General features: G+C 44.1%; 1 protein-coding gene across 9 annotated transcripts in view; it reads right to left on the reverse strand.

The window, feature by feature from the left end:
- PPP6R1 (protein phosphatase 6 regulatory subunit 1) overlaps positions 1–23,642 on the reverse strand; it is a 77,713-nt gene that overhangs the window by 39,850 nt on the left and 14,221 nt on the right. For 3 of the 9 annotated variants that reach the window (XM_084805516.1, XM_084805519.1, XM_084805520.1), the window contains exons 2-11: positions 11,862–12,094; positions 9,265–9,451; positions 7,865–8,002; positions 5,650–5,715; positions 5,157–5,269; positions 3,601–3,714; positions 2,818–2,983; positions 2,029–2,181; positions 743–886; positions 184–248 (exon numbers count right to left, since the gene is read on the reverse strand). In XM_084805516.1, the coding sequence (XP_084661642.1) occupies positions 184–248; positions 743–886; positions 2,029–2,181; positions 2,818–2,983; positions 3,601–3,714; positions 5,157–5,269; positions 5,650–5,715; positions 7,865–8,002; positions 9,265–9,451; positions 11,862–12,088 (1,373 nt within the window). In that variant the 5' untranslated portion in view covers positions 12,089–12,094. Of the gene's footprint in view, positions 1–183; positions 249–742; positions 887–2,028; positions 2,182–2,817; positions 2,984–3,600; positions 3,715–5,156; positions 5,270–5,649; positions 5,716–7,864; positions 8,003–9,264; positions 9,452–11,861; positions 12,095–16,957; positions 17,102–23,642 lie in introns of those variants that run through there. The other 6 variants (XM_084805512.1, XM_084805514.1, XM_084805518.1 and 3 more) reach the window with 5 other exon arrangements.

Here is a 23,642-nt window from a genome sequence, read left to right on the forward strand (position 1 = left end):
CAGGAAGAGCAAAGGGCACAGAAGGCGAGGGTGGCTCACCCAAAACAGGGTTACATGGCATTATGATGCACTCCTACATTGCTGTTTGCCCTGGGCTAGAGACCCTTAGAGACTCCTGTTTCCCAGACAAGGGGAGAGGACCATCCACCTGTGCCACCCCAAGCTTCCCCATTAAGTACTCACTGTGACTGCTCATTTTCTTCCCAGGCAGACAAGATTCTTTGGATTAAGCGACATTTCTGCAGCAACTACAGGGAGGGGCACAATGGAGCTCACTCACATGAAGAATGCCAAGTTACATGAACATCAGTGCCCACATTGCAATAGCAAGGATTCTAGTTTCTCAACTGGGATCCTAAAGGTTTCAGCTGACAATTTTAAACAAGTGTCTAGCTCTCACTGGTGTAGAGCAAAATCTAAAGAGGGGGGGGCTAAATGGAAGATTCCGGAATTGAAGTGGCAGAACTCTGCTTGACCTTCTTACCCAGCCCTAAATATGGTTTGCAGCTTAGGAGCTTGTCAACTAAATCCAGCCATCCACTCCTGCCCTTGCCACCTTTACCCTGTCACACTCACTTAACCAGCCCCTAAGTTTCACCCCCCGATTCTTCCTCTTCAGTTTTCATATGTGGAGTCACTTGCTTGAAAGCAAAGGGAATCTATTGCTCCTCCCTTTCCAAAAACCTGCTCCCCCACCCATGTGAAAAACCTTGAAATCACAGGCACACCATATGAGACTTACATGCTGGATGACAGCGTTCTCTGGGAGGGGCTCGGAGTGGTTCTCAATGGTCTCATCCCCAGCGTGGGAACTGAAAACACTGCTAAGGCAGGCCTCCACCTGAGCGTGCAAGAAGTTGTTGTATGTGTACTTGAAGTAGAGGTCCTGACAGCAAGAGACAGAGGCAGAGTACGTATAGCCAGCTAGTAATTTATAGAATACCATGTCTCATGTTTTACACATGCGACCCTAAAATTAACACCATACTACCCTTTGTAATACCTAGGTGATAACAAATAGTGGTGCTGTAAACAATAACACAGATATTTCCTAAAGATGTAATACTTAGGCGATTGATTTGTTTGATTAAATCAATTCAGCATGTTGATCGACTAGAAAAGGTGCCTTCAATTAATTGGGCAGACTTGGATTCCTGCACTGAGCAGGCGGTTGGACTCAATGGCTTTGTAGGCCCCTTCCAACCCTACTATTCTATGATTCTATGACTTTAAAAAGACAAATTAATACAAGATTATAAAAGTTGCAGGTTGCAAACGCCATCTCAGTGAGAAAGGGATAGGAGTGGGAAATGCATTTTCTAAAATGATGCCTGTTGCAACACCTTAAATCAAAGCAAACATGCTTTCTCCCTTTATAACAATTGTTTCTTCTCACGCAGATTTACTTGACAGATTCAAACTCATAGGGCTACTTCACAGGTCGTGGCAGCAATTCCTGGGTTGTTTAACTAACAGAAGATGAACAGAATGGGCACCTGTTGGGTTAACTCTGAGTTTAAGCTGTCTGGGTTATTTAAACAACTCAGTTTCCAGGTTTGCACATCATGAAACCAAGAATGGGGTGTTCCTGGGTTGTTAATTAAAAGTAGAAACAACTCATGTGCTCTGCTCGTCCTCACAATTCCTAGGTTAAACCACCCAGGAATCACCACCACCATGATGTGCGAACGTGGTCATATATAGTCAAGATTTATTTAATCAGGTGACAGCTCTAGAATTTCTCCAACAGCTACACTACAAATACAACATCTGTATGTGTGTGATCAAGACAGGTCTTTTAATACAAGGTTTGGCATTTATTATCAAGCAAATACTACAAAGATAACATTTTTTTCATAGGTGTTGCCCTATGTCAAAAAAGGAAGATTCTAGCAAGCCTTTTAAGTTTCTAGAAATTTACATGTCTTACTCTGCCAGCAGCTCCTTAGAATTAGGGTAAGCAATTTTCTTACAGGTCAGGGAAAACCGAGTTTGAAGCAACAGCTGACCAGCAGTGTTGGTACTCACCAACATCGTGTCGAGGGCCCCAAGCTCTATAATCTCATCCTGCAGTGCTGCATTGTTGGTGCCCAGTGAGCTGGCCAGCAGCTTCACCACATGCAGGCGTGTGTTTCCTAATGGAGGATCTAGAATTCCCCATGTTGTCTGCAAGGCCTCTTTCTGCCAGAGGGAGAGAGGTGCAGAAATCTTATTTTTTAGCATTTCACCTCCCAACTCCATAACCCACCCTCAATATAGCTAATTTCTCCCTTCCACCTTGGCTGCCCCAGAGAGAGGGGTCTCAGGATATACCAAGATCATGGAAATTAAGCCCTGTCACCATACACACACACACACACACACACACACACACACACACACAGCAAGCGCGCATATATTAGATTTGTTTTATGTTTTTGATACTGTGTACACCGCCTTAGGATCCTGTAGATGAAGGGCGGTTTATAAATTTAAAACCATAGATTTTCCTAGCACAGAGCTGAAAGCAAACTACAGCTAGTGAATGAGTTGCCCTTATTCAAAAGACCTCCCCGCACCCCTGCCAAACCCTTGGAAAGGTTCCTGCAGATACTAACTATGCTTGTGGGAGCCACCGTGGTTGGGAATACCTGGGCTTCTTCTACCGCAGTGGGTTGAGGAGAGCACCATTCCACCCCAAGAATTTCTTAACTCTAAAGTGCCCTCATAGCCATGCATACTGCTAGGCTTCTCTCCACCCCACCTTCTTCACTCCCAGTCTAAGAAGTAGCAGCAGCAGCAGTGCGCGCGCGCGCACACACACACACACACACCAACCTTTGGTGGGTCGAGGAGCAGCCGGTGAAGCTCCCTGAGACGCTGTTTGATGGCAAGCAGAGTGCCCAGACTGGCCTGGCTGGAAGCCACTTCACAGTTGGGCCCAGTCATCTCCATCTGCCCCTCCAGGTTGCAGTAAAAGCCCCCCATGCCACCCAGCTCCGTCCTGCAAGGGACAGCAAGGCTGCTCAACATACAGATCCAAGGCTGTGTGCACCAGAAGAACACACACTTCAGATATCTGAAATCCATTCTAAGGAAATTCAAATCCTTTGAATAAATTATGCAAATCACGTTCATCAAGTCAGATGTTCTGAATTATGGCTTTTGAATCCATCTCTTTCTTTGGCATAATCCATTTTGCTTTCTGGATTCATGTTGTTGGAAAAAGAAAAAGGGGAAAAATGCTTTAACAAGGTTTTGTTTGCTTTAAACACAAGAATTGGAATGACAAAAGTGCAAACTTATGTCATGAAAGATATGGAGACCGAGAACAGGAAACTGTTCTCACAGTAAAGATGCAGAGTGCTAGGCAACGGATTCTGAAGCCCTGGCCCCTTACGCAGTCCCACTCTGGTTACTAGGGTCTTCCCAAGACACTGACTGCACGTTTCTGATCTGCTGATCACAAAACTATTTTAAAAGGAGGAAATGACCATCAGGATGCAACACCACTGCAACAAGATGCACCTGCTGAGGTACAGAACGTACAAGCCTGCTAACCTCTTTGGCTCTGCGTAGTTCCCTTGCATGTAAGACACTGCGCCCCACCCCCACCCCTACCTGGGTCTGCGCGGTTCCAGCAGGGTCAGCAAGACCTGGATCCCATTGACGATGACGGACTCGCTCTGTTCTCCATCCAGCATATTGCTTAGCAGCTGCTCAATCGTCTCCTGCCTGGATGCAAGGGAGCAGGATTGGAACTGGAGCCACCTCTCTCTGTAGGAGCCTACCCAGTCCCAGAGGTCAGCTTCAGAGGCCCTTCTCTGTGTGCCCCCTCCGACAGAAGCTTGGGGGGACGGGGGAGGGTCAGTTCAGGAACTGGGCTGTGCTGTGAACATCCTCCCCAAGGAATCTTATCTGGCACCAACACTGTCATCTGTTCCACACCAGGCAAAGATGTACTTATTTTCCCAGGCATTTGGACATTAGTTATGGCCAGATTGTTGTGGGCTGCTATTGTGATGTTCGGTCTAGGCTGTGAGCAAGGCGAGATGTTGTGTATTTGTGGCTGAACACTTTTCATATTGCACTGGTTTTACTTTGTTTGTATTACAGTTATTTTTATTTGTAGTATTGTGCTGATTATGGTTTATATTGATATTTGTTTGGGGTGGATTGTTTTTTTCCTGTTATATTAATCATGGATTTCTGTATTGTGTGTGTAAGCTGCTTCAGGACTGCTTTCTGCAGTGGGAAGCAATGAATAAATTTAATCATCACCATCACAGTAGCAGTAGTAGTAGTAGTAATAATAATACTAAAGAAAAACAGCTCTGTCAGAAATAAAGACTCACAGAGAAGATTCTCAATGATGCTGCAGAGTGATGCTCCTGATAACCAAGCACAAAGGTGTTTATGCCCATACTTGGTGCATGCTCAGAGGCCTGTTTCTTTACCCAAAGGGAGGGAATAGCACTGAGGTCATTCAACCAAAGCTTTAGAAAGATTCAAACTCTTTCTGGGGAAGTGCAGAACACCCTAATGTGGGACTGTATAGAGACCACAAATGTAGTTTTAAAAAATTCATTCATCCTTGCAACAACCCTGCACGCCTGTGACCTGCCCAAGGCGACCCAAAGAGTTTTCAAGACTGCCAGGTTCAAGCCTGACATGCTATCCATTAGGCTGTGCCAACTTGGAACCATATGAGAGACCTCCATTATTAACAGCCACATCGATGCCAGACGCAGGGACCTGTCAGTTTTGGGCAACGGTTCCTTGAATCTCAGCACCAGGTGAGGCACCACTGCATAGCAAGCAGGATGTCAATGGAAAGCTAGGCAGATTCATAGATAATTTTTGTGTGTTGACTGTAAGGCTCTTACTGATTACGTTTCATAAATAATGCTCAATATTCACTCAGCCAAAACAATGGCATTACACCATGCGGTTTGGTTTAAAGCCCACCCCCACTCCTCCAAATTTCCATTTATAACTGAAAATGCAGTCAGAAATTCAAGATGAGAAGACTTTTGACAAACAGAGAATAAGTTTGTTATTCTTTTCCGAATTCATTTCAGCTTTAGAAGGGTGACAGCCATTTTTAACCTAAAGGCAGCAGGGATGCATCTTTTGCCCCCTGCTGTTGCCAGTGATGTCACCGGCTTGGTACTCACTTTTCAAGCGTGGCGAGTAGCTGGTCCGGCTCAGGACTGTCCTGGATTTGGATCATCTGCTCACGGCTCAGCCGGATGATGTCACACAAGGACTGTGAAGCATTGGAATGTTGCTGTGTGGAGCAGGAAAGAAAGCAGAGAGTGAAAAAGGCATTAAGACTCACCCAGAGGGAACGGCACCTCGACATACTCAGAATCCGTATTTAAGCAGTCGCATGTTTGTGTTTCCATTTCTGTCTACTGTGATCAGCCAACAGAAGGAGGTTCTAGGCCAGCCTTCCCTAATCTGGTGCCCTCCAGATATATTGGACTACAACTCCCAGAATCCCCCAGCCAGCCATGCTGGCTAAAGAATTCTCAGAGTTGTAGCCCAATGAATCTGGAGGGTGCCAGGTTGGGGAAGGTTGTTCTAAGCCCTGACCTGTCCCTGCTCGGACACAGACACCCTTCTTGGTAGAAGGCAGAAGAGCATTAGGGCACACTGACTACTTACATTGTCATCCTTTGAAGGGTGGATCATCCCAATGAGCCTCTGCACAATCTTCTCCTCATTTAGCCACTTCAGATTATGAAAAACAACAACAACAACAACAGGCAAGATTAAGGAAGTTTCTTTCAATCCTGTTCCAATTATCCACTGAAATCTGTCCAGGGACAGAAGCAGACATGCACAGTCAAGAAATGCCCTGTAAATAACTGTTCTGTAAATACTCTGTGTGGCCTCTGAGAGGCTATAATGTATCTGTGTAGTGCCTAGTACTGTCGCTGTGCTGAAGGCCTGTTTTAGTAGTAGCTGCTTGGTGATGTTCTGGAGAGAGAGAGAGAGAGAGAGAGAGGATCATTTGTAATATTTTTAGATGGGGCCTGGATCAGGTAAAATCAATTTGGATTGGCTGGGGATTCTAGCTAGGTGGGAAAGAGCAATTGGAAAATGACAGTTGACAGTTAAGTAGTGGACAATTAGGGACTGAGGGAGTCTGCTGGAAACCAGAGAGGGAGAAGGTCTGCTGGTTCATGGGTGGTATTATAAAAGGACTGGGAGAAAGCTGAAGAGAAAGTGAAGGCCTGAATATTAAGCTATTCCTTCTCTGTGGGATAACCATATGTGGCTGGTGAAGATCAGGAGTAGGGAGCAGGTGGCGGTGTTATGCCAGGAGGCTGCCTTAAGATCTTGCCAGAATGTCACACAAGCAGGCAGTAGAAACCCAGATAAACTGGCCAAGCAGCTGGAAATACAACAGGAGGAGTTTTGAGAGGAAGACTGTACCCAAGAGCTGGACCTGGCTGTGAGTGTATTTGGCTGGGGTGGAGCTTGAGGGAATCTGGCCTGAGGTAAAAGAGGTCTTCAAAGACTTGTATTAGCAACAGTGCCTCTTGAGTCCTTAAGGAGTGTCCGCACGCATTCTTTTGAAAACCCCAAAGTAAATATTAGTATTCACTTATGTACAAAATATCCCTTTAATAAATTACTTGTTTAATAGTTCATTTCATCTCTAGTGGTGGTGCCCATCATGCCTAAGCCTCTTATTCCAATCTTCTAGGAAGTTTTAAAGTATTCTAAGAGAACTGGTGGTAGTGGAAAATGACCAGTTTGTGGAACTCTTGAGTTATAGTGGCAGAGAGTTCCTTAGGCCCTGAAATATAAGCATTTGCTAAAAAATAAGGAACGTCATAGGTGAGATTGCCCAGCGAAAGAGCAGTTTCCCCATAGATGGTGGCAGCGCTGCAGAGAAATTCCCCATTCACACACTCTGCTCCACTTATACTCCACAACACTGACCTCCGTGACCCACTGAGTCTCCAACAGCTCTACCAGCACCCTTGGAATCTTACTGATAGATGCCATGTAATTCTGGACTAGAGAAGCCTTCATAATGGAAGACAATGGGAGGGGAACAAACACCTTGAAATGAGGATGCAGTGAAACACTTTCCAAACAATTACATGAAGCCGCACGTTATGGAGAACTGTGGGATGTTTTGCAAGATAGGAATCTCCGAAATAACAAGATGTTTGTAGGGGAGTATCTGTTGCATAGGGTTGTGAGGACCTAGGGATGGCTACTCTATGGAACAGGAATATTCTGAAGTCAGGTATGTTTCTACACAGCCCCCAGAACCACAAGAGAACCAAAGCTCAGTGAAAATATACAAAGCCTGGTGGGAGGGTATCCTTCTTTAAGAAGGATGGCACCTGAAGTACCAGGAGAAGAGGCATCCAGTTGCTTGATAATGAAACCTGGACTAAGCACTCTTTATTTACACATTTTCTAATCACTTTAAAAAAAATGTTCACAAGCATCAAGCATTTCCTCCCACCTATAGGAAACCACTTTTTTTGATAGCTAAGGCTGCTGCTTCTCTAGCTGCTTCCTCCAGATAGGCAGAGCAGAACCCATGAGGAACAGCCAGATGAAACAGGTTGCAAATTAAAAATCAAGATGTCACAAGGTTCAAATCAGGAGGACTCTGAACAGCAAAATGACCACATTCTCCATCCAAGCCCATTTAGCCACAGCTCTTTCACCTCTAATTGTTCCAGTGAATAAGGCAAATATTATACTTTTAAAAACTTCCGTTCCATGATGGGTAAACTATTTCTAGACATATTGACCCAAGGCCACTAAGGCTGGATGTAAAATTATGTTGCCTCTTCTTTCAAAGAAGAGGGCAGAAGGTAGCCAGGAGTGCCTGTAGAAGGACCCTTACATTGAACACGTCTTGCCTGAGCTGCGGCTGCTCCACACACGTGAGGAGCCGCAACAGGAGGTCCATGATGGCTGAGGTACCAATGTGGCGTAGCAGCAGGTTGACAAAATCATCCTTCTTGCGCAGGAAGGCAACTATCTGGAAGACAGTCAAGCATGTTAGCTGTGGGAGGGATGGGAGAAGAGAGGTCAAACCACCTTTGGAAGCAGGTGGCCAGTTCTATCAATAACGTGAGAACCAAACTTTGGAACGCCTCATCAGGAGAGAAGTATGGTACGTATCACATACAAGTCAGTCTACCACTGGTTTTGTGAGCTCCCTTGAATAGGGGCTACACCAGAACTCTGCATAGTAATGAGATTTTTGCATTTTTGCAAGATTGGGGTGGTATAGTGGTTAGAGCAGGGGTAGGGAATGTGTGGCCCTCCAGATGTTGATGGACTGTAACTCCCAACATCCCTCACCACTGGCTATACTGGGTAGCTCTGATGGGAGTTGCAATCCACTAACATCTGGAGGGACACACATTCCCCATCCCTGGGTTTGAGTGTCTGACTAGGACTGGGGAGGCCCCGCTACAAATTACCACTCAACCAATGGCCAGTCAGTTTCTCTCAGCCTAGCTCAGCCTTCCCCAACCCAGTGTCCTCCAGATGTTTTGGACTTCAACTCCCATCAGCCCCAGGCAGCATGGCCAATGGTAAGAAATGCTGGGGATACAGTCCAAAACATGGAGGGTACCAGGTTGGGGAAAGCTGGCTACGCTCATAGCTGTGTTGAAGATAAAAGTGAAACTTAGCATGTATGGTGCCCTGAGATCCTTGGAGGAAGGGACAAATAAACAGCAATAATAGGAAAAATACACACCAAATGACTAAAAACCCAAGAGCAGCCCTCCTGCATCAGACCAAAGGCACATCTTGTTCAGCACCCTATTTCACAAATTGACCAACCAGATGCTTCCAGAAGCTCACTGGGCTGATAAGGCCCAATAACGATGCTTATTTTTTAAACATGGAAAAAGCCACCTTGAGTATATATTACCTCATTCCTTTCCCATAGTAAATGCTACTTCAGGGTACATCCTGGAATGGCGACAGCTGGTACTTACCATGGCAAGGATTTGGCAGAAATGCTAGAGAGCCAACAGGCTCTCTCATGAGATCCATACCAAGTGCTGCCACTGGCGAGAAAATATTCAGCTTGGATTTGTTTATGAGCTCAGTTTCCAAGGATTCTGCAAGCTATTCCGAAGGCCTATATAAGCATACTAGGGCAATGGAAATCCCTAGAGCCACATAATGCCATTTAGAGGGCTTGGTCATTTGAATAGCAATGGGTATGGCCCCCAACTGGGATGAAGCTTTCTTTGGCAGGCCAAGAAACCCACAAGACGCTACCTGATCAGTTTTGCGGTTGATAAGAATCCCCATGACCTTGCTGAAGAAGCTGGCCAGCAGCGGGTTGAGGACACCGCCAGTCTGAAGGAAGCTGTAGAGGCGCCGCAGGAGAGACTCGTCCTCACCCAATGCGTCGTTGATCTGCGTGACGTCTGACGTCAGGATCTCACACGACACACTTGGGTACCTATGGGAGGGAGGGTTTTTTTTAAAGCACATGCACACACACAAAACTTGCAGCGTGAACATCTCTGCCAGCCTCCAACTCCTGAGTAAAGGTTGTACAGCTGAATTGGACAGCACAATACTGTACTGCCCACCTCTTTGTAGAATATTGCAGAATCTCCAACCCAGGAGATACAAAACATACTTTGGGTATTCTCTGTTCCTCTTTAGGATAAAATAAAGTTCTGCAGCAAGGTAAACCCAAACCCTACTACACAAAAAAGTGAATCCCACAACCTCTATAAATTGTGCAAGTCAGGCAGATTTGCTTATTCTGCACAATTTATTCCTCTACTGAATCTCCCACCAACTCACCATTGCAAAGATGTCATCTCCTTTCATTGATTTCTGAGATTTCAGCAGGCACTGAACACATAATTTTAAAGCATACCTCTGATGTTATAAGGGCTAGAACTTCGATTTTAAAGAACAGCCAAACACAAAGCAAACAGATTTTCAATTACCAGAACCCAGAAACTGTATAGCAACTGTAGAATACATAAACAGCTTTGCGGTCATTTCAGTGGGTCCCCACTACTGTCTATTCTCATCTGCAGCAACGCATGTGGACGTTAGCTCTCTCCCAGTGCTAACATCAAAGGAGGAGAGGCAGCCCCAAAAGGACTGAAAGCAACAACAAAAAAAAGCTTCAAAAATGATTTTATTTTATGATTTAGCATAACCACTGAGTCGCTCTCTTCAGTGCCCAGAAGATCTTATTATATAGCAGCAGTTAATGTAGAACAATGGTAGGCAACATGTGGCCCTCCAAATGTTGTTAGACTGCAATTCCCATCAGTTCTAGCCAACATACACAATGGTGAAGGATGATGAGAGCTGCAGCCCAACAACATCTGGAGGCCCACACGTTCCCAATCCTTGATTAGGGCATGTTGCTTCCCAGTGCTAACCCACTCAAGGCACACTCAGAACAACAGGCCTGGGAAAGCCAAGGCAGGATTTTCACACCACTGCAGGCAACTGCCCACAACTCCCTAGGAAGCTTTGCCTCACTCTGAAAATGATACTCTGCTGGAGCCGTTGGACCGGCAACCCTAATCCAGCATTCCCTGTTCTATGGCACCTGGAGTCCTACCTCCCAGTTTGGCTGGTCAAATCCCAAATTGCAACTCCCAAGGATTGCTGCTTCACAACCTTCAATATGAAGCAGCACAAGACATTTGGCTTGCCTTTTGCTGGTGCTTCAATGGTACATCTGCCTACCAATTTAGTAGATGAGGTTCCAGCTCAACTATCTCCAAGACTGAGAACATCTTAATAGCCTTTGCAGAGGAAGGCTAAGGGATGTGTTCCCGGTGGTTGCTGAGCTTCCATCTCGTGGGAGACTTGCCAAAGTCAGAGCCTAGGTTTCATTCAGAAATAGTGCAAGATTTTTGTTGGATTTTGATTATCATGGCTAAGGTATCAGAGAAGTTGCCTGATTTAGAGTTAGCCTTACTTGACTAATTGTATTTCAATGGGATTTTATAGGTGCATGTTTCTCATCACCAACTCTTTGTTAATACTGACATGCAGATACCTTCTAACATTAGGAAGAAAATCTTCCCACGCACATTGTGTATATCACCAACTTTATATAATTATGAGTATATACTTATAATTCACTGAATAAATCACCCTGACTACATATAATAGATTAGTGATTTTATGAAGCACATGAAAACACCATGGAGCAATTGTCATTAAGTTTCCATTCAGTTCATGCAGAAAATGTTCCTCTGTCAACAACCAGGTTTCATCAGTTCGCAAGGCTGGCCACATATAAAACAACAAAATGACCCAGTTCAAATGTTATGGCCCCCATCACTTGTTTAAACCATGGGTTAACCATGCAGACATCATGCCAAACCATGGTTTTAGAATCCAAATTTACAGGCAAACCATGGTTTAGAAATGCTTACCTGCTCATATGATCATATTTTTCATCTGCTCAGGACGCATGCCTCTACATGCAGTGGACTTTGTGATGGAAGAATGGCCATTGCTACTGTTTGTTAATTCAAACATCATGGCAAGCTATAGTTCGCACAAACCACAATTTCCAATTCTGGTTTGCCAACTGACAGGTGAATTCAGATATTACACTAAACCATAATTAAGCAGGATGTCTGAACTAAGCAACTGTGTTAATGTTTTCCACATAACGCTTTTGAAAACACCAAAAACCCCTCACCTGATTGTCTAGCCCCCACCTCATACCTTAAAATGAATTGCACGGGTAGTCAAACGATTAAAGAACCAGGAGAAGGGAAGACGAACCTACCACATTTCTCCTTGGTTCTGGAAAGCTTGAACAGGAGCTCCACGCACAGATACCCTCCTCTCTTCCCAATCTCAGAAGCACCACTTACTTGTAACGCACTCTCTCATCCACGTCTCCGGGGGGCTCCTCCGTCACACAGGTGACTAGTGCTTCCATGTGCTCGGGCTGCACCAAGAAGTCCACCAGCTTGCGGTTGACCACCTTGCACTCCTGCAGCACATCCTCCTCGTCCAGAAGCTCAAAGAGGGTCACGCTGCCACGCTCCAAGAGGGTGTCAATGTGAGAGGTCGTGTGGAGGTCAAACTTCCAGAACATGGCTTGCTGCAGAGGGTAGGAAAAAGACAGAGGCACCATTAAAAAAGTGGGGGAGCAGAAGATGAGTGTGCACACCCACACAAGCTAGTCAAGTGCCAGTCCCTGAATAAAATCACCCCTGTAACGGTCGTTTCTCAGTTCAAAAGAGCCCTTGCGTAGGTGGAGAGGGATCAGAGCCAGGTGCACCATTAAACTAAATGGTGTGGAGGGACCAGGTCCCATCAGCTCCAGCCAGCATAGCCAATTGTCAGGGATTCCGGGAGTTGTAGTCCAAAACATCTGCAGGGTACCAAGTTGGGGAAGGCTGGTGTGGAGGTCCCAAAGCAAGAGGCATCCAGTATTGGCAGAAAGAGGAAAAGCCACAGCCAAGAGGATTAGCCAGTGTTGTGGAGCTGACGGGACAGTAGCAGGGAGAATAGAGTCAATTGGGGGGCGGGGCGCTCAGGGATAGAGACCATCAATCTCATTTGGGGGAAATTCAAGAAATGAAGCATGGGGTAAGATACTCAGATGAAGCCATCCCATCCTGGGGCTGAGCTAGAGTGGTGGTGATGGTAAAGGCCCAAACAAGAACATCTGGGGTTTACAAAACCCGACATTTGTTTAAAAACTAATATAAGACACAGTTAAGGGGAAAGATCAAATGGTTGACAAGCCACCCAACAGATTTCATACAATAAAGAGAAGACCACCCTATCAGAGATGGAGGAGTAAACAAGGTCCCACACAGAGGGCCTGGAATTAAGATGGGGGGGTGTCAATGGGAAGTGATTACAGAATGGCAGGCACAGAGGGAGGTGTAATCTGAGCACGTGAACTATGGTGCTAAAATGTCTGTTAAGGTCAAGTTGTATGGGTGGGGAGATCTGGAAACTACTGGCATTAGTTTTCATAGCAAATATTCAAACAAGAGGAAAGAACTATTCAGGACAAACAAAAAGTACTTCTTCGCACAGCGCATAGTTAAGCTATGGAACTGGCTACCACAAGATGTTGCGATGGCCACCAAGTTGGATGGCTTTAAAAGAAAATCCGATGCTGTAAAGAACAATATTGTTTAGGAACCTGGAATGTCAGATAAATGAATCAAGGTAAGCTGGAGGTGGTCAAACATGAGATGGCAAGATTGAACATCGACATCTTGGGAATCAGCGAACTAAAATGGACAGGCATGGGCAAATTTAATTCAGGTGACCATCATATCTACTATTGTGGGCAAGAATCCCTTAGAAGAAATGGAGTAGCACTCATAGTCAACAAAAGGGTGGGAAAAGCAGTACTGGGGTACAATCTTAAAAATGATAGAATGATCTCAGTACGAATCCAAGGCAAACCATTCAACATCACAGTAATTCAAGTCTATGCCCCAACCACTGATGCCGAAGAAGCTGAGGTTGATCGGTTCTATGAAGACCTACAACACCTTCTAGAACTAACACCAAAAAAAGATGTCCTCTTCATCATAGGGGACTGGAATGCTAAAGTAGGAAGTCAAGAAATCACCGGGATAACAGGCAGGCATGGCCTTGGTGTACAAAATGAAGCAGGACAAAAGCTAATAGAGTTTTGCCAAGAGAACATGCTGATCATTGCAAACACTCTTTTCCAACAGCACAAGAGACGACTCTACACATGGACATCACCAGATGGTCAATATCGAAATCAGATTGATTATGTCCTTTGCAGCCAAAGATGGAGAAGCTCCATACAGTCAGTCAAAACAAGACCTGGAGCTGACTGTGGCTCAGATCATGAGCTGCTTCTTGCAAAATTTCGGCTTAAATTGAAGAACGTAGGGAAAACCACTAAACCATTCAGGTATGACCTAAATCATATCCCTGATGAATATACAGTGGAGGTGAGGAATAGATTTCAGGGATTAGACCTGATAGACAGAGTGCCTGAGGAACTATGGACGGAGGTCCGTAACATTGTTCAGGAGGCAGCAATGAAATCCATCCCAAAGAAAAAGAAATGCAAGAAAGCCAAGTGGCTGTCTGATGAGGCTTTACAAGTAGCTCACGAAAGAAGGGAAGCGAAAAGCAAGGGAGAAAGGGGAAGATATATCCAACTGAATGCAGAGTTCCAGAGAATAGCAAGGAGAGACAAGAAGGCCTTCTTAAATGAACAATGCAAGGAAATCGAAGAAAACAACAGAATGGGAAAGACTAGAGATCTCTTCAAGAAAATTGGAGATCTCAAGGGAACGTTTTGTGCAAAGATGGGCATGATAAAGGACAAAGAAGGCAGGGACCTCACAGAAGCAGATGAGATTAAGAAGAGGTGGCAAGAATACACAGAAGAACTATACAGGAAAGATCTTAATGTCCTTGATAGCCATGATAGTAATGTCCTTGATAGCCATGATAGTGCGGTCACTGAACTTGAGCCGGACATCCTCGAGAGTGAAGTCAAGTGGGCCTTAGGAAGCATTAGTAACAACAAAGCTAGCGGAGATGACAGTATTCCAGCTGAGCTATTTAAAATCCTAAAAGATGATGCTGTTAAAGTGCTGCATTCAATATGCCAACAAATTTGGAACACTCAGCAATGGCCGCAAGACTGGAAAAGGTCAGTTTACATTCCAATTCCAAAGAAGGGCAACGCCAAAGAGTGTTCAAACTACCGCACCATTGCGCTCATTTCACATGCCAGCAAGGTGATGCTCAAAATCCTACAAGCTAGGCTTCAGCAGTATGCGAACCGAGAACTACCGGAAGTACAAGCTGGGTTTCGAAGAGGCAGTGGAACTAGAGATCAAATCGCCAACATTCGCTGCATCATGGAGAAAGCAAGAGAATTCCAGAAAAATGTCTACTTCTGCTTCATTGACTACGCTAAAGCCTTTGATTGTGTGGATCACAACAAACTGTGGCAAATTCTTAAAGTGATGGGAGTACCAGACCACCTTACCTGTCTCCTGAGAAACCTGTACGAGGTCAAGAAGCAACAGTAAGAACCGGACATGGAACAACCGCGTGGTTCAAAATTGGGAAAGGAGTACGACAAGGCTGCATATTGTCACCCTGCTTATTTAACTTATATGCAGAGTACATCATGAGAAATGCCGGGTTGGATGAATCAGAGGTCGGAATTAAGATTGCTGGGAGAATTATCAACAACCTCCGATATGCAGACGATACCACCCTAATGGCAGAAAGCGAAGAGGATCTCAAGAGCCTCTTGTTCAGGGTGAAAGAGGAGAGTGCAAAAGCTGGTTTGAAACTCATCATTAAAAAAACTAAGATCATGGCATCTGGCCCCATCACTTCCTGGCATATAGAAGGGGAAGAAATGGAAGCAGTGACAGATTTTACTTTCTTGGGCTCCAAGATCACCACAAACGGTGCCTGTAGCCATGAAATTAAAAGACGCTTGCTCCTTGGGAGGAAAGCTATGGCAAACCTAGACAGCATAGTAAGAAGCAGAGACATCACCTTGCCAACAAAGGTCCGTCTAATCAAAGCTATGGTTTTCCCAGTAGTAATGTATGGCTGTGAGAGCTGGACTATAAAGAAGGCTGAGCGCCGAAGAATTGATGCTTTCGAACTGTGGTGCTGGAGAAGACTCTTACGAGTCCCCTGGACTGCAAGGAGGTCAAATCAGTCAATCCTAAAGGAAATCAATCCTGAGTGCTCATTGGAAGGACAGATACTGAAGCTGAAGCTCCAATATTTTGGCCACCTAATGCGAAGAGAAAACTCTCTGGAAAAGACCCTGATGCTGGGAAAGACTGAAGGCAAAAGGAGAAGGGGACGGCAGAGGATGAGATGGCTAGATAGCATCACCGATGCAATGAATATGAACCTGAGCACACTCCGGGAGAGTGCGCAGGACAGGAAGGCCTCGCGTGCTATGGTCCATGGGGTCACGAAGAGTCGGACACGACTGAACGACTGAATAACAACAACAACAAAAGGGGTAAGACAAATGCATGGAGGATAAGGCTATCAATGGCTACTAGCCATGATAGCTATATTACCTCCAATATCAGAGGCAGCATGCCTCTCAGTACCAGCTGCTGGGGAGCATGAATGGGAGGATAATATTGAACTCATGCTCTACTTGTAGGCTTCCCATAGGCATCTGTTTGGCCACTGTGTGAACAGAATGATGGACTAGATAGGCCTTGGGTCTGATCCAGCACCATTCTTCTAGAGGGACAAACTGGTCATTTGGTATTGATTAATTATTCCTTAACCCAGGGGTTGTCAAACCTTTTGAACTCTGGGCACCTCTTCTAAAATTTACACTACAAAATTTTTTGTCCCTACTCACCTCAGCAATCATTCCTTTCATAGGTGAACATGACAAATTTGTTGTTAATCCCAGTAGTATAAACCAAATGCATTTCAAACAATTAACTCTTCATTAGGGGACCAAGCAAACAAACAAGAAGGGATTCACATCTACTGCAATTTCTTAGATGACTAATTCTAAAAAGAGCCACTGACCTTCTGACTCCAATTACAGCTGACTAGTCATCAGCTCTTTTTAGAGATAGTCATCTAAGAAATTGCAACAGATGAGAGGTATTTTGTTTTATTTCTTTAGATCCATTGATGAAGAGCTAATTGCTCAAAATGCATTCTCAAATCCATTCTTCCCAAATCACCCTGGGATGACAGGGCAAGTAAGGGTGCCCTCACTCCCTGAACAGTGGAGTAGATTAGTGAGGGTGAGCTGTCAGGAGGCATTCAATCTACCCAGGTCTTGGCTCAGAGAGAGGAAGGCAGCACCTGCCTCAGGTTTTAGGTCTCCCAGGGTCTTCCAACCTGCTCCATAGTTGGGGAATCACTCCTGTAACCCATCATGATGGGAACATGACAGTATGGTTAAAGAGAAGCAGGCGGGCCAGTTTCCCCTCACCTTTTCAATGCATGCATATGGCCAGTATGGATTCTCAACCGCTTTAATAACTGCAAGCAAAACCAAAAAGGTGGTAGTCATTGTGGAGAAAACAACATGGGAGACCAGTATGATGGGGGGGGCGGGGGCACAGCCTTGCTTTCTTCTATGCCATTAGGGAAACTTTGGTGAACGACAGCTCACTGCGTATGTGTTCTTGCAAGTTTCCCTAACTACAGCTGCAACTCAAAGTGGCCAAAGGACTCTCTGTACCACCGGGGGGGGGGGGGGAGAACCTGGAGAGAAACAAATAGTAACTTGGTGACGCCCCGCTTCCCTTTTCAACCCCGTTGCCACCACAACTGCGGAGGCCAGAAGTTTTCACCCGGTTTCTAAGCAACCTCTACACAAGGCTTTTGCAATATAGCAGAGCAGGCTGCCTGGCTTTGACCGCAACTCTTAGATCAACTTTGAGAGATTGGTGTTCAACATAGGCTGCCAACATGCAAGGGCCAGGCGGGGGAGAAAAAGGTGGAGGCAGGATCTGTGAAGTTCGGCCCTTTATTTCACTGTGCTCTTTACAAAGATCAGAGGTTCACAAACGTATGCTCTCATACTTTTTAGGCTACAAATTGCAACAACCCCTGAAGTAACTTGTTTATTTACTCAAAACATTTATATATTGCCTTTTATCAGTGATGCCAGGACAGATTACAAACAAGTAAGACAAACAATATATAAAACAACCAGCAGATCAACATGTAATTAAAAGGCAGAGAGTTTAAGATACTTATGATAGTAAAAAATGTTTTAAAAGGTTAAGCTAAAACACAGTTAAGTTGCCCGAATCAACCGATCAAGCTTCATGGTCAAGAGGGCATTTGAACCCAAGCCTCAAACCCTACTGTATCCACTACACCATATTACCTTTTAATTGCATTCAAGTCACATAGGGCTGCATAGACCTATTCTGACAGAAAGTTTCTAGTTCTCACTGTGGCTGGGCAGGACAAATCCCACAAGGGATAGCTGTCACTCACCAGATTGTCCTGCTTGTGAGCTCACCAGCTAGAGAGTGCTAGACTCGACTGAACTTTAGCGATTCTTATTTTAACATACTTGATCCCAGCCCTTCTTTGACAAATGTCACCTCTAGTCTGGGAATGACCAGGCCACACTGCTTTCAAATATTTTTAAGGCGCATGCAACCCCTAAAGCATGCGTGTTCCCCTCATCTCCCACCAGAGTACTCGTTTTTTGTGCTTGGGAACTTGTACCCGAGTACAAATAACACTCTGTAAAATAGCCCTCGAATTTTCCACTTAGCTGCAACTGCCTCTTTGCTGCCAGCAGCAAGAGAGACTGTGACGGACATGGGTGGATGACCCCTGCCACATAAGTACCTACCCCAATAGGCATGCACCTGAATATGTTTTCAACCCTGTATAGTGGAAAGGCAGAATGGAAAAAAAAATATTTCATGTTCTTAGCACACTGCACTGATTTTATAGAAGTGAGCCCTATCTCAGACTAGAAAAAACACTCTACAGCCTAGTATTTTCAGTTTCTAGGCACTAGCATCAAGTTTTTAAGAGCCCAGGCTATTATAAATGTGTTATTTTTCTTTCCCTGAATAAAAGCAGGAGAAGGGCACATAAACAAACCATGAATCTCAGGGGGCTGGGGAAAGTTGTTTTTTGCTGCAGAAGTTCAAGTAGTATCTTGAATATGATTGCTCAGGGGGCCTTGCCTAATAAGGACTCTCCTAATATCTAATGCAATAGTTCTGGGAGGCCCAGTCTGACTCCACTTGCTCAGAGAAACTGAAAAGAGGCTTCCATAATATATGGTGAAAGCAGCTTGCATGTCAGCTGATTACAAATGGGAGATTTGCCCTCTTAACTCCCTCTTCATCACAGACTTGCTTGAAAATAAAAAATGTCCATTTTTAAAAACACATATTTGTGCTAAAATTGATGTAATAGTTTTGGAAAATCCCCAGAGATTTGTAAGAGAAATCCCCTCTGAGCCAAATCCAGGGAGGAGATTAGACACACGTATTAAGTGTAAGAGTACAAGATTAAACTACATTGTATGCCATTCATTTCTGAACAGGGGAAACCCCCCCAACCCCATTGCAGAATCTCTTTTGTTACTTCACTAGTCAAGACACTGAAGCACTATATGGACACATACAGCCCTAGCTGAGTTAACATAGTATTAGGGTCCACTTGAAACAGTTAGGTTTGAGCGGAATCAACTCTTTACCTAGGATGCTTTCCAAAGTTAATCTCTCCAGCTCTGGTAATGTTGTTTCATTGCTTTCTCTCTCATTTTAATAGGCTGTGTGAGACAAAATAGTATTGAAGATGGCACAGCTTCTTCCAATCTAGTGCCTTTATACCTCTAGCCTGAAAGTATTCCTACATTTTACTGAATCTTTTTTGCTACCTTGGCTGTGCGTGTGTGTTTATAACCCAATTTCTCCAGTAAGGTCAGACAATTTGTAATCCAATTAACACAGTCCCTGTTTAACAAGGCATGAAAGAGACTTTCCTATGCGGGAACAGCATTTGAACTCCTGCAATTAGAAGAACAGGGGCTCTCCACCCTCCACTCAGCTGTGCCAAGTGGCAGCAGGACAATGAAAATCAGCAGATGGGGGCAGGAGTTTTCTGCGACTGTTCTCCCTGCCCCACATATGTAGCCAGGAGGATGCCCAGCAAAGTGAAGGCAGCAAAGACAGGAACTGCTCACCCACAAGCAGCTTGGCTAGATTTGAGATGGAGCAGAGAAAGCATTTTGAAACCCCTGCTGTTACTTCATTTTAAAGAACCTTGCCTTTTACAGAGTTAACATCCACTCAGACTTGAGAATTTATCCTCACTGACAAGATTTGCGTCTTTGATTGACCTTGAAGAACAAAGGGATGGTCTGTACAGAAAACCTCCAGCAGTAACATGAACAATTGGGATTATTCGCAGAGAACTTGGATCAGGTAGAGAACTTGGTTTATATTTTTAAGACAATGAGCCAGTTCTCATGTAACACTAAGCCATGGTTTGGCCTTCCTCTGGCCTGTGCACTTCCTCCTCTTATGCACCCTGATTTGGCATGTCTGAATTGAGCTAGAAGCAAGAGTAATACATACTTAAACCCTGTCAGAATCGAGGCTTGTGTGTACACGGTCAGATTCTCTCCCCAACTTCTTGGGTCTGAATCATGGTTTGAAGGGCAAGCACAACCATGGTTTGATTGTTCAGATGTAAAGGCAAACTATAGTTTGCTTGAACCAGGAAGTCAAGGAAGAAATGCATGCAGGCGGGCTGGGGGGGGGGAGAAGGGGAGTATGTGAACTCAAGGATTCTATCCAACAATAGTTTGGCCATTACATTGAACCACCCCAGTGTCATAAATACACTACTGGAACATGGATTAGGTCTGCATTACCCACACTCCTGGCCCAATTCATTCATCATGCCAAACCACAGATAAATGAGCTTGCCCATTGCCAAGAGGGCAGAAAATTAAAGCCAGTAAGCAACTCCAAACCATATACCAGTTGGACATTTGGAAGCTGAAACCATGGTTTGGGGTGATTTCTGAATTGAGCTTCTGAGTAATTTCATAAAAAGCACCAGGCTGCTAATAGACTTAGAGCAAACACACCGAGTACCTTACTAGTGTTATATTATAGATTCAGACACATAGGTACACACATAGGACATATGATAGTGTCTTATCCATTGGCTATCCAGCCTAGTATTGTCTGCTAAGACTGGAAGCAGCTGTCTAGGGTCTCAAGAGGACAAAGAACTTTCCCAGCTCTGTTCCACTTTGATGTGGAGATGCCAGGGACTGAACTGGGGAATTCTACATGCAAAGCAGGTGCTCTATTACTGAGCTATGGGAGCCTCCCTATACACTTCAGTGAAGATGCCAACAAAACTCAGGAAATTTCAACAGACTTGTAGTTACTCACCTGTGGAGAGCAAGAATCAGCTCCAGGCAACCAGGCAAGGAAGCTTTTGTAAACTAGAGAAGTGTTGCTTCTGGTTTTACTAATTCATGGCTCAATAGCCTACAGAGGTATGTGTGTACTGGTAAACATTTTTGAGGACTAGTTACTTGTGTTCTTATTTGCAACACGGCATTACAATGGGTTGGATCCAGATTAGGTTAGCTACACTCTGATCCCACTGAAGTCAATGTGAAAAATTAGCCACAACTAACTTGTCACATTGACTTCAATGAAATTAACTTAATCTGAGTACAACTCATTATCTCTCTTGTTTAGACTAGAATATGGGAGAAGTTGCTTTTTCCACTTTAGGAGTCAGTAACCAATACAGCTGAGTAGTTTGTTCCTTCTCTGTATACTGTTTTCTGGCTTTAAATCTCAATGGATCAGCCCATTTAATCCTGCTCCATTCATTTGGAGCTAAAGTGTACTGAAAAATGGAAAAACAATCCCACCCTCAGGGTATGGAAACACATTTCAGCTTGTGATATTTGGAAACAGGAAACAGCAAGAACCAGACTCTGGTCAGACTCTGGTCTAGTCAGGCTCTGCAAGACTAAGGAATAGCTGGCTCTACCTTTAACAGCCACGCCAAAAATTGAGAAACCAAATCAGGTCAGGCACGTAAGGTTAGATTTTATAACACGAAAACTCAGATTCTGTAATAGTAATGGGAACAAAATAATGCAAACCAGTTTAACGCAAGTCTGCTTCATCTTTATTCATGCTTGAGGCTTTTGCAATCATAGATTGTTGAGAGAGAGACTGATCAAGGAGGAACAGAACTCTTGGGACAGCCATCCCAGCTACTAGATAAGACTTTGAATTAGAAGTAAACCCAAGCTACTTTCTTGGTGGGCTGGAACTAATCCGATCCCAAGACTGTAACTGTTTACTAGCAGTCAGACAAGTAAGAGCAGCGATTCTGTTTCTCTTTTTCAACTCTTAAGGTTTTATCTCAAGAACTGATCCTGACCACCATTATAACCATGCAAGCTCTTTTATACCACTATAGGCCAAGGATTTTAGTTAGCATTAGAACAGGTGGTGTTACAGGCCAATGTTTATCACTTGTTTATCACTCTCTCAAATAAATCTCTTTGTGATTAATATTTATTGTTTCAGTAATTATTGTTATTACAATAAGTAAAAACAAATCAGCAGCAATGGTTATAAAACATGTGTACCATCTATAGAATTCAGAACAATGGAATCAATATGTTTTCCCCTCAAATTTAAAAGCACACACACAATGAATTGGATCCAAATGTAGTCATATTTTGAGTAGACCCACTGAAACTGTTGGGACTTAAATTAGTCATGACCAACTTAAGTCCCATGGATTTAAATGCATCTACTCTAAGTATGACTAAATCTGGATCCAACCCTGTAAAAGGCGAGTTGCATATCATACTACATCTTTACAGTTTACCAAATTAAACCTCAGTAAACTTCTGCCTCAACTTCCGTGCAGCCACTGCAGATGTGGCTGTCACAAGTTTATCTTGGTTGAGTAGTAGAAATATGATTTTAAACTTGATCATTGGTATTGGACATACCCCTTGCCAGATTAAAAATAAATTTCTTCCTTGGTTCAGATCACAGAGAACAACATGGTAAACAGTGACACAAATCTGGTGCTGCAAAGGCATCACAAATACAGAAGCACTGTTCTACTGGCATTTTTTTCAGTTAAGTAATACCCAAGCTCTGCTCTGTATGATTCTAAATAAAGGCTCAATCACTTTACATTTTTGCCCCTGTTCCAAGTACTAGCTTTTCAGGGTTGAGCAAGAGATGAGATAGAGAACATAGTGGCAACCTCCAGATATTCTGGAATACAAGTCCCAAGAGACCCAGCCAGTACGGTCAGTGGTCAGGGAATATGGGAGCTATAATCCAAAATATCTGTATAACACCAGATTCCCTACCCTATTTTTTGTCTGGAAAGCCAACGTTTAAGGTCAAGGTTTCAACAGGAGGAACTATCCCTAGTTGGCATTCTTACAGTCCTGTTCTGAGGTGCAAAAGATAATAATTCAACATGCCTATCCTTATTGAGATTACCAATGCCAAGATTAAAGGGCATTTGTTATTTAAAATATTTTGCACTCCAGAGTTTCTAAAGTGACTTACAACACAGATTTAACCACCACAAAACCATTAACAGTTGACAGTAGTATTTTCCAGCAGCAATCGAATCCTCAAGAGCCATTTTAAAGCCAACACTGAGAGCCATTAAAAGTCAGTTTAAAAATCATTTAAACCCCAGGAAAACAACATTGTTTAGTATCAGTATAAGGCAAACTGGTAAAAGGAGAGAATTTAAAGTGTTAAGGTGCCACCACTGAGAAGGTTCTATTTCTAGTAGTCACCCATCTCTCTTCATGAGGGGGGTGGGGTACTAACAACTGGGCCTCCAATGAAATCTTAACAATCAGGAAGGTTCATATGGTTATTTTGCAAAGGAAGACTAAGATCATTGCCAGAGCCCACCTGGAGCAACTGCACTCCAGCAGCACCTTCATGTGATATAAACAATGCATTGTACAAGATGGATGGTGAGCAGATGAAGGTGGACTAATTGGTCCCTTCCAGTGCCATTTGATAGGTCAACAAATCTGAAAGCACAGGTGGGCTGGGGAAGGGGGGGAATAGCACAGAACATTAAACCTCAGTATCCAA

This window comes from Heloderma suspectum, chromosome 6 (assembly GCF_057233095.1).
Source record: "Heloderma suspectum isolate Gila_16-S chromosome 6, 16-S_ref, whole genome shotgun sequence".
NCBI classification, from domain to species: Eukaryota; Metazoa; Chordata; class Lepidosauria; order Squamata; family Helodermatidae; genus Heloderma; species Heloderma suspectum.